The 11,897-nt window shown below is 41.3% G+C and overlaps 1 protein-coding gene across 1 annotated transcript in view; it reads right to left on the bottom strand.

Moving 5' to 3' along the window:
* The window catches only part of Rgsl1 (regulator of G protein signaling like 1), a 49,675-nt gene extending 38,125 nt beyond the window's left edge, over nt 1-11,550 (bottom strand). Inside the window, exons 1-7 of the mRNA XM_042674629.1 lie at nt 11,421-11,550; nt 9,418-9,533; nt 7,847-7,921; nt 5,842-5,971; nt 4,221-4,325; nt 3,161-3,322; nt 565-1,520 (exon numbers count right to left, since the gene is read on the bottom strand). Of these exons, the coding sequence (XP_042530563.1) occupies nt 565-1,520; nt 3,161-3,322; nt 4,221-4,325; nt 5,842-5,971; nt 7,847-7,921; nt 9,418-9,533; nt 11,421-11,550 (1,674 nt within the window). The remainder of the gene's footprint in view (nt 1-564; nt 1,521-3,160; nt 3,323-4,220; nt 4,326-5,841; nt 5,972-7,846; nt 7,922-9,417; nt 9,534-11,420) is intronic.
* Nucleotides 11,551-11,897: the final 347 nt, after the last annotated feature.

The raw sequence follows: 11,897 nt of genomic DNA on the forward strand, positions 1-11,897 counted from the left end.
TGTGGAGGGGAAGGGAAAAAGCAAATCATTTAAATAGGGATACAGGTGGACCCATTGCAACAATGAGATGTACAAGTCGTTATGTCGTAAAACAAACTTTACAACTTTGGGGGGGGGGCGTGACGCAGGGGTTGGACTGGAAGGGATGGGAAGGGGAAACAAAGGAGGAAGCAACAATACTTGATAAGAAATGTACTCATTGTCTTGCCCATGTAATTGTAACTCCTCTGTATGGTATTTTCATAATAATAAAAAACTAAAAATATATAATAAAAAATTAAAAAAATTGTGAGTTTCCTGGTTTGGGGAAATTGCCATATAAGGAAGAAGTAAAGAAACAGAAGGTGAATATTGACCACTTCATTCTATTTTGGAGTTTTGACTGGTCCTAGGAGGTATAAAACTTACGAGTTAAGAAATAAACCAGCTCTTCAATATATGAAGATTCGTGTGGATAATTAGATCACTGTTGCTCGTTAATATTGTTAAATATAGATGATCGGACAGGATTTGGGGTCAGATTTGAACTAAAATACTAACTTATTTCTTGCAGGCATGTCTTACCTTGCAGATCTCCATCTGGGCCTTGGAGATCCAAGGGTTGGCATCCCCATAAGGCAGCATCTTCTTCAGGCCCTGAATAGTTTGAGGTGTGAGTGGTAAGCAGGGACCAAGTTGCTCATTCAAGTAGAGCTCACAGATTCTATCACTCAGCATGTGCAGAAAGAATGAATTCCCATGCTTCCTGTTGCTCATCAGAACACTAAGGAAATGGTGCAGGTCTTGCCATAGGTCCAGGAGTAGGGTCTCTACTTTCAAATTCAGTTTTTTCAGGAAGTCCCGGAAAGGACTTCCTGCATAAGCATCAGCACACAAGGCCCAGTAGGTATATCTAAAAGACAGTCTTTGCTTGATCATCTTATTGATTGCCATCTGAGAGGAATGATTAAAGATAGGGGTGGCTGCTCTTAGGTGGGAAGAGAACTTTGTCTCAAAGAGGCCCTCCATGTGGAGGTTTTTGGGGTTCTTTGGCAGAGTGGGCTTCATGACATCCTTTTCCAGGATACTAATTAATCTCTCATTTGCAGAATCCACTTTCAGGGGAGGCATATGTATTTCCATCTTCTGCTCATTAGAAAACTCTTGCGGGCCCATTGGACAGACATCTGGCTTGGGGACCATTTCCATAGACCAAGAGCCAGGATTGATCAAGTACCACATCTTCCTCTTGATCTTTCTACTTGAGTAGTGCTTTGGGGAGTATTGGGATTTCTTAATGGTCATGTTCAGAGGGAGCCCTCCTGAATGCACAGCGTAAACATTGAACCGGCGACTCTCATACTCCTGCAGCAGATCATAGCATGCTTCCTCACTGGCCATTATCATCTTGCCATGGTTATAAAAGTTAGGGAGCCAATAGCTCTGGAGTTTAAACAGAGCTACTTTCTGCATGTGGCTCAGGATCTCTCTTCTGGTGGTTGACTGGTTGGGATGCCAGATGGAGAGGTTCAGGAGGGACTCTGGAAAGAATACAGAGAGTCGAAGAGTGAAAAATCGTGTGACGATGGTGAGGATGAGTTTTTAGATTTTCACACCTGTCTTGGTATATAGTATTTCATTCGTCCTGCACAGAATTGTGGGACCTAAGCAGGGAAAACACATAGTGGAAAGGTTTTTTAAATTTTTCTCTGTACACAATGATTCCTTTCTCCAGAGGAATTTCTACCTGCTTTCTTCCTCATGGAATAAAATATCACACTGGGGTTTTTTGTATGCCATTGAATATTATTATGAAAAAAGCAAAGTTTATAAGAAAAGATGATTGAAAATGAGAGATGCTGGGTGGAGTAGTTTGGGCTGGAAACTAATTGGACTTTCAATTGTCAGTATTCACTACTCATGACTTTATTGCTATCAATTGTCAATTATCTATATGGAAGGAGTCGTTCATGTGTGTGTGTGTGTGTGTGTGTGTGTGTGTGTGTGTGTGTGTGTTTGTGTGTGGGGGTGTGTGTGAGAAAGTGTGTGTGTGCTAGTGCAGGGGCTTGAACTCAAGGCCGTGTGCTCTCCCTCAGTTTTCTTGCTCAAGTCTGATACTCTATCACTTGTGCCACAACCCCACTTCCTCCAGTGATCTATGTGAGTAGAGACATTTAGCTAATCTGAAGCAACATATCTTGGAAACACAGTGATACTGGGCTCAGAATAACTCCTTTTGTAAAAGTTTAAAAATATATAGTTATTATAAAGATGTACAGAGGTATTAGAGTTACATACATCAGGTAATGAGTATATTTCTTTTTGGAAAATGTCACCTCTTCCCTTGTTCTCTCCTAGTTTTTCCCTCCCATCTCCACCCACAAGTTGTATAGCTCATTTTCAACATAGTGTCCAGTGAGTAGTACAATATTTTTTAAAAAGAAAATAGTCTCTGAGAGGGGAAAACTGGGAGAAAATGAGGGTGACACTGTTCAATAAGAAATGTACTCATTACCTGACTTATGTAACTATAACCCCTCTGTACATCATCTTTGCAATAAATAAAGAAAAATAAAGAAAATAGTCTCATTTATCAAATAAACCAATATGAGTCAGAAACATTTTTATGTAAAGAGCCAGATAGCAAATATTTTAGGTTTTGTGAACTACATATAATTTCTCCTCTTTTAAACCTTTAAATAATTTTTTTAAAAAAATCTTTGCTTCTAGGCCATATATATGTACTACATTTGGCTCACAGACTGTAATTTGTTCAAGAGACTCTCAGCCCTTTTTTGTTTTTGTCATCGTGGTAAAAATCACTTGAGCCATGAGCCACATCCCTAGTCTAAAGGGAATCTGCAACATTTTTTTAAAAACAAAGCTGTGCAGGTTCAGAAGGTACATGAGCTTTTCAGTTACTCTGTCTCAACTTCTATCCACTCCTTCTAGAAAATCCTCACTGGAAGGTAGGTTAGCAGGAAGAGACAAATACTGAGGACAACTGGTCTCTTTCAGCTTCTTAGGTTAAGGGCTGGGATTCCCATGGCATCCTTACTATATAGCAAATGGAACAGGGGACAGCCTGAAAAAGCAAAAGACTAAGGGTTATCAGACACTAATTTCATGTTTGGTTCCATCACCCACGGATTTTGATTCCAACATTCTTTACAATTCTTACTGATATTCACGTTGCAAAGAGTTACCACCCTGGAGCCCTCCTGCAGGTGGGTGGCCTTCAGCATAAGAAGGAGGGACAAGTAGTAATCCTGCACATCTACATTCGTCTCATCTATGCTCAAGATCTTCTCAGCAAGAATCCAGAAATCCACCAACTCTTCGCCTAAAGACCAGGCGAGAAAGACAAAGATCAGCACCATTGTCGCGGCTTCCGTATCTGTGTGAAGCCGCTCTATGCCTTCCATACACACAGCAGCTGCCTCTCCTGCACCAGCAATCATCACTATTAGTCCCTCCTTCCAGCTAAGAGATCAGCTCCAGAAAAATCCAAACACTGGAGAGGATAAGAGACTTTGTTGTTGTTGGAAAACTGTCACCTTAAGGAAAACTGCAGATTCTTTGAATTTTATTCCCCCCCTGAATGAAGATCAAAAACAAATATTTCCTACATTATCCACTCCAAACAACCAGACACAGATCACTGCAGGCCCAAAGTGCCAAGAAGCACATTTCTTATTTTACAGCTTTGCTAAGCTTAAATTCGGAGTGGCAAGCTGAAAGAGTCTGTCTAGTTCTCCTTAATCTGATCTTAGAGGACCCAGGGTGTCACCCTTAAAACTAAGGTCTGTCCCTGAATGAAATTTTATGTACTAATTGGAGTGTCAGCCAATGTTAACTGTCTACTTCCTAGCTCCCAGTAACAAGTGGACCTAATAGGTCAGGGAATAGTGGATTCCCATGCTGTCCCATAGGGCTTATCCTTGCTTTCTGCCCCTCTCCCCCACCATATTGACAGCATTATGAAATAAGAATGTATGGCTGTCCTTCACTTTTATATCTCAACTTACCAGTACAGCGGCTGTTACCAGCAGATGTACAATAAATCCTGTTGTTAAATACATGGATGAATGGACGGATGAAGAAAAGGACTCTGATAGCTATTACCCACACTGCATTATTGAACATGTCTTATATTTACTGTAGCTGTCATCTGGAGTCACGGGGAAGCTGGAAACTGTGAAGAACTTGTGAAAGTCTCAAGAACAACATCAAGAACCCACCTGCACTGTCCTTGAGGTAGGAACAGAAGCGCAGCATCCCTCGCACCCCGCCGATGCACTTTTCCAGTAGCCACTGGTCTGCATTTTGCCATCTCATCATTTTGGCTGTCAGATAAAGTCCATGGTCAGATAAGGTCCATGGCTGTCAGATAAAGTCCTGTCTCCCAGCTCAGTGTGACTGAGGGAAAACAGTGGCCAGTTACACGAACAGGGTCTTGGCGAGGTGGTGACTTTGAAGGCAGGTGTCTCGTGGCACCTGTTAAGTGGCTTGTGAGGGACCCACAGACATACACGCAGTGCACAGCTCAAAAGCACCCTCCATTGGGGGGAGTGAGGAAAGCAACCGAGAGGGTTACTCTGAGCAAAATCTATAATATGCATATCTGAAATACCATGGTAAAACCCCTGGGTATAATTAATGTTTTGTTAAATATTTTAATTGTTATTTTAAAGGTGACATACAGAAGGGTTGCTGTTTCATAAGTCTGGTTGGTAAGGAGTACCTTTCTTTCTGGAAAATGTCACTCCTTTCTCTCTCTCTCTCTCTCTCTCTCTCTCTCTCTCTCTCTCTCTCTCTGTTTCTCTCTGTTTTTTCCTCCCATCCCCATCCATGAGTTGTATAGTTTATTATCAACATAGTGTCTACTGAGTACCACTGTTGCATTTGTTCATCCATTGTCCCTCCATTTCTGTGCCCGTGCTTACCCCCCTCCCGAACACAGATAAACAAACAAGCTAGACAAAAAGAAAAGAAAAAATCCTCTTATTTCCATTTTCTAGAGTTCATTTCAATATATATTGTTTTATACGATCAGAGCACATAGGTTTTGCACCTTTGTGTTCCTCCCCTAAGAGCATCCTCCTTTGGTCTCACTGTGTGTGAATGCCTAGCGTCCTGTATAATTGATCATGTCCTGGTGTATTTTAGATCTAGCTTCTGCATGTGAAAAAAAAAATGTGATGTTTAATTAATAAGAATGGTAGGGATGAAGGCATGTCTCAAGAGGCAGAGCACCAGTCATGAGTAAAAAAAAAACCCCCAAAACAGAAAACAAAACGCAAGGCTCTGAGTTTCTCCCTTGGTACCAGCACACCCCCGCATGCGTGTGCACGTGCACACACGTGCGTGCACACACACACACTCACACACACACACACACACACAAACTTGCTGGCTGTTAGTGGCTCATGCCTGTAATCCTAGCTACTCAAGAGGTTGAGATCTGTTTAAAGCTAGTTCAAGCAGAAAGGCCTATGAAACTCTGTCTCCAATCAATTAGCAAAAGCAAAAGAAAAAAAGCCAGACCTGAGGTGTGCCTCAAGTGAGAGACTCTAAATTCACGCCTCATTACTAACACCCACACCCACACAAAAAATGATAGGAAAGTAAAACAAACTTTGTTGGGGCGTGGTGGTAGATACCCAGTAGGAGGGAGAGAGGACTAATGAGGAATATAGCCAAATGGGAACATTGAAATTGTTTCATAAATGGGGGACTGACAAAGGGAGTAACAAAGGGAGAATGTGATCAATGTGCATTGCATATATGTGTGAAAATGTCACAATGAAACATCACCACCACCACCAACACACACACACACACACACACACACACACTTACCTCCTTCTTGAGACTTGATGAAGCTGATGAGCTCCTGACAGAGAATGTAATGGAAACATAAGTTTGTTTTACAGAAGAAAGGTAACCGATACTTTTCCAACCAGGTCAATAATTTTTTGTACTTGCAGATCTAGAGTTCAAACAAAACCAGCAACAGAAAGATAAGTTGAGGCTTGACAAGGAACAGGAGTAGCCTCACTTTTCCACTATCTGTCTGGAAGGAGAGGTATGTGGATTATAACTTGTATCTGAGGAGAATAGACACTTGAGCTGAATGGACTAATAGAAAATAACAGGCTTACTCTTCCAAAACTTTTCTTTATTCTTGCATAGATTTGCTTTATTTTTTTTTTTGAAAAATCTATATGCTTCCCAGAGCATAGCAGCCAAGATTTTGGTCTGTGGTGTCAGGCTTAGCCCTACTCAACTTTCTTCTTTGTAAACACACAGGTCTCACACGTCTCCAACCCATACCTATTATGCAATGAAACAGCATCATGAAGCATCATCCCAGCACTTAGGAAGCTGAGACAGGAGGAGAGCAAGTTCTAGGCCAGCCACGGCTATGTAGTGAGACTTTGTCTTAAAAACAAAAATAGCAACACACAAACATACAAACACACACATGCCATAATTTAGAGTACAGGATGGGTCCCAGATCCGTAAGAAAAGGGAGGAAAAATGAAAAAAGAAAGTTTCAGAGTTTTTTTTCTCTTTTCCCCATAGAAACAAAAAGTAAGAATTGAAGTAGGTTATCTCTTCTTAGCTTTCTAGAACTCAGAGATGACCAAAACCTTATTAGGAGAGGGGCTTTCTGTGTCTTTTCCAGTCTTACGTACCATTGGAATCTCATGGAGGAGATATTGGTAAGTCTAAGAAAAGGACAAGAGTAAAGGGAAGAAAGAGACATGAGAAAGACAATTTAGAAGGAAAAGGTGAAATGCATAAGAAGAAAAAAATATAAAAGACATGTTTCTAAAAGAGAATGGTCAAGTAATCATCAGAAATTTGGGAGTTATAAACCAGGCACCACTGGCTCATGCCTTTAATCCTAGCTACTAGAGAGGCTGAGATTTGAGAACTGTGGTTTGAAGCCAACCCTGAGTCTCTCATCTCCAATGAACCACCAAAAAGCCAGATGTGGCACTGTGTCTCAAGTGGTAGAGTGTCAGCCTTGAGTGATGCTAAGGGTCAGTTAGCTCCCAGGCCCTGTGTTTAAGCCCAATATCAGCACATACATGAGAGATAGAGAGGGAGAGAGGGAAAGAGAGAGAGAGAGAAGGGTGGAAAGGAGGGAGGGGGAGAGAGAAAGAAAAGAAAAGAGCCAGGTGTCAGTGGCTCACACCTATAATCCTACCTACTCAGGAGGCTGAGATCTGATGATCACAGTTCAAAGCCAGCCCGTGAGAAAGTCCAGGGGACTCTTATCTCCAATAAAGCACCAGAAAACCAGAAGTGGCGCTATGGCTCAAGTGGTAGAGCGCTAGCCTTGAGCTGAAGAGCTGAGGGACAGTGCCCAGGCCCAGAGTTCAGGCCCCACGACCGGACCAAAAAAAAAAAAGAAAGAAAGGAAGGAATAAAAGTTTCAGAGTCACTTCTTACCTTGGACTATATCTGATAGTTGATATCTGATTATAACTAAGTGATTTATGGGGTACTGTTTCCTATCCCAGAACCATGGCAATGTCAATTAATTCTTATATCATTCTTGCTAAGGTATGACCTCAAAATTCTTCTAAGCATTGTGTTCCAAGCACCTGCTACCCAACAATCAGAAACAAATTCTGTTTGTTAACTATGGACAAGTATAGGAAGGAAAGTGTTCACCAGCAATTTCTTATTTCCGATAAAATTGTAAAATGTCTATCTGCTCAGTCACCTCCCTTACAGTTTCTCCCAAAGTCATCTTTTGGGATCCCTGTTTCTCTCCCTTTCCCAATTCATGCTTCAAACACAAGCCTCTCTTTCTCCATCCAAACCTTTCACCATTCAAGAATCTTCTCACCAGATTATAGGGCATTTCTGGCCACAAGCTCCATTGTGAACTTTCAACAGTATAAAATGGTGTCTGTCCAAAAACCTGCAAAAGAAAGATAGGAAATGGTGAAAGAGGTGGAACTGGTCTTCAGGTTCATAGCTCAGCTTATCTACGGAGACAGAAAAGCAGAGACTCCACAGCCTTCCTGTTTTTTTGTTTGTTTGTTTTGTTTTTGTTTTTTGGTCCAGTCGTGGGGCCTGAACTCTGGGCCTGGGCGCTGTCCCTCAGCTCAAGGCTAGCGCTCTACCACTTGAGCCACAGTGCCACCTCCGGCTTTTTTCGTTTTGCTTATGTGGTGCTGAGGAATCGAACCCAGGGCTTCATACATGCAAGGCAAGCACTCTATCACTGAGCCACCTTCCCAGCCCCAGCCTTCCTGTTTTGAGGGACCTTAAATCTTAAATGTATTCCATGGAATTAACTTGTTCTGCACCAGAATATTCTAGCTACTGAATTGCAAGATTCATTTTTTTGGCTCTCCCCTGCCTAGACTTGGGACTTAGCTTGTCTGTATGCAAAAGCAAATGCTCTTGATATTATGATATATTGATGTATTGTATTATTCACTTTCTCCATGGAATAAGAAAGGTGTAAAGCTATTTCTAATGAGAAATGGCTTTGGATTTGTCTAAGCTTTTGAACTGAACAAGCAGACAGAACTGAAGATATGAAGTCTTGGGTTATAAATTACATATGGAGATAGAGTGTGTCTTAAATTTGTAATAATATATGTGCCTGTATCGAGGACTCAAACTTTCACTTGGCTTGTTTGTTCAAGGCTGCTGTTCTACCACTTGAGTCATGACTACACTTTCTACTGTTCGCTGGTTAATTTGTTGGAGACTTGTGGGACCTTGTGTGCTACAAAGAAGAAAACTGAATAGAGCTAAAGCTTGACACCACAGACCAAAATCTTTGCTACTTCTCTCTGGCAAGCAGATACAGATTTTTAAAAATATATAAAGCAAATTTATGGAAAAACAAAGAAAAGATTAAGCCTTTTATTGTCTATTAATCCATTCAGCTCAAGTGTCTATTCCCCTTAGATACAAGTTGTAATCCACACATATCACCTTCCAGACAGATATTGAAAGAGTAAGGTTATTATTGTCCCTTTCAAACTGCATTTCTTAGCAGGTCAATTCAATCCATCTTGCTTAAATTGCAAAAGCTCTTGAGTTGATAAAGAATTTTGTTTAAAAAAAAATGAAAACAGCTTGGCACCGGTGGCTCATGGCTGTAATCCTAGCTACTCAGGAGGTCTGAGGATCACGGTTCAAAGACAGCCCAGACAGGAAAGTCCATGAGACTCTTTATCTCCAATAAACCACCACAAACTCAGAAGTGGTGCTGTGGCTCAAGTAGTAGAGCACTAGCCTTGAACTGAAGAGCTGAGGGACAGTGCATAGGCCCAGAGTTCAAGCCCCATGATCAAGAAAAAAGAAAAAAGAAAACAATGTCATCAAAACTAAGCAGGCATTTGGGTCAGTGAGATTTACTGTAAGAAAACATTTGGATTTACGTCTGAAAATGCTTACCGGGAGAGAAAGAAATGTGTTGAAAAAATCAGCAAAGATCTCATCCTCTAGAAGAATGATAAGGTTTGTAGAAGCGATGATCTCTATATGGGAGGAAAAATAAAAATCAAAAACCCCTGAACAGATTGTATTACAAGGGAAAAAATGGAGCAAATGAGTCCATCATCCATGGCCAACAGCCATGCTGACAGCCTTTAGTGTGATCGAACTCACATCTGTCCTCCAGATCTTTGTCACTTGTCACTCTGCTTAAACACTCCCAGCTGTGGGGAGCCCCTAGTCTGACAGGACTGCGTGTCCCATTTATGCTGTGTCCCTAAATTTACAACAACATCCAGTCTTCTGCTTACTTCCAACTAATACACCCCAACACTTTCCAGAGCAGAGTACAAATGAACAATTGACTTTATTGCATATTGCCTTGGTATGATTTGAAATGGGGTTCGCTTTGGAGGTTCTCCTGTGCCACTGTTTAGTCTACTATAATATATTTTGTATCTTCTTTAAGAAACCAAAGGCAGGAACTTGTGTATTTCAATCAAACTTCAGCTGGTTTGTGGGGACCCAGCATTACAGCCTGGTAAGAACTTTCTTGAATATTCATTTGATCATGCAATGCATTAAATGCTTCTCTTCGCTTTGATAGTTGTTGTTTAAGGTAATCAGACAATACAAATGTTGATAGTCATAAATTCAAGTACAGGAATCTCCTGTGGACTAGACAATCCCTGATGCTTACTTCACATGTTTTTGTGGGGTTTTTTTTGTTTGTTTTTGTTTTTGTCGGTCGTGGGGCTTGAACTCTGGGTCTGGGCACTGTCCCTCAGCTCTTCAGCTCAAGGCAAGAGCTATACAACTTGAGCTACAGCGCCACCTCCTCTAAATGTTTTTTAGAGTACAGCATTCAATTATTAAATAATAAATTAACTGTCTTAGCAACATTTCTCTATCATACCCAAAGTTTATAATGAAAGACTGTAAATCAATGACTTAAATAATTTATGTGAGGTACCTGGCTTCATCTAGTCAAGTATCTGATAATAGTGAGTCACTTGCAATCACTGGCTTACAGGTTTAGACAAAGACCTTGGTCACTTTTCCTGATGACACCAGATGGTTGCTGTCTTTGAATACCAGACACAGAAACAACCCAGACAACCAGACAGTATTATAAGCAGTAGATCTGGTGTCAGTCACTACCTTCTGTTCCACAAATACCATTTTTCCTCCTGTCTAGCATAAAATTTCATGTGTGTTTTCCCTACATCCTGCTCTGCTTTTCTTTTTTATGAGTATCCTCTGATTTATGACACACAGATGATTCAAAAATCTGTTTTTTCAGCTCAGATCTCTCTTTTTGTGATCCTTGCTTTAATCATATGGGCCATCTCTGTTTACATCCATTAGGCACATGCATCTCAATGCTTTCTATGTGTCCAGGCCTTCCAATGTGCATTAGACACATTACTGATTCAATTGCCTCATCCAGAAAATGGAGATTTGACTCCCCCTCCTGCCTGTCGTTCTTGCCTCTTCTATCTCCCCTTCTGCTTCCTCCTCCTGCCCATATGCAATAAGTGATCCCTGCTCTGTGGTTTCTCCCTATTTCTGGAATCTCTCTTCTCTGTCTCCATCTGTGCCCATTAACTCTGTGTGTGTGTGTGTGTGTGTGTGTGTGTGTGTGTGTGTGTGTGTGTGTGTGTACTGGTATTGGGGCTTGAATTTGGTGCCTTGCACTCTTGCTTAGCTTTTCACTAAAAACTGGCATTTGGTCTAGCCCTTGAGTCACACCTCCATTTCTAGATGTTTTTTTTTGCTAGTTAGCTGGAGATAAGACTTTTAGGAAGTTTTCTGCCTAGGCTGCCATCAAACCATAATCTTCAGATTTCAGCCTCTTGAGTGGGTAGGATGATGGGTATGAGCCAGAGGGGTCTGGCTCCTGCACATTTAACTCTCTCAGGTTCTTTTTGTCTCTCCCCTAGAAAACTGTGTCGGTTTCTTACATGGTATCACTAGTTCCAGTCCCTTCCTATTCCGAAGTGTTAGCTTGGCTGTGATCTCTGCACCATCACAACTGATCACGATCACATGCCTCAGGATAATTCTGCTCCTGATCAGTGGCTGGAAGATCATGGTAATTGGTTGCATGGGTGGCACATCTCTGTCTGGTACTCGCTACCTCATGCCCCTGCCTTGGCCTGCTTGTCTTGCATTATATTGACACATTGTTTTCATCCATTGATGTGGACAGCTTCCTAGCCAGACAGAGCTCTGTGACAGGAGGAATTTAGGTTTTGTCTTCTTTCTTCTAATAGGCACTAAAATTATTTAGACCTTATTTAAGACCTGTTAGCGTGGGCAGAGACAGGAGGGAAAAACTAGGAGAGAGCAAAGGAAGGGGTGACATTGTCTAAAGAGAAATGTATTATCTAATTTATGAAATGGTAACCCCTTGAATATCACCTTTACAATAATTAAAA

The sequence above is a fragment of the Dipodomys spectabilis genome, unplaced genomic scaffold, assembly GCF_019054845.1.
Source record: "Dipodomys spectabilis isolate Male_0828 unplaced genomic scaffold, ASM1905484v1 ptg000019l, whole genome shotgun sequence".
In the NCBI taxonomy this organism is placed as follows: Eukaryota; Metazoa; Chordata; class Mammalia; order Rodentia; family Heteromyidae; genus Dipodomys; species Dipodomys spectabilis.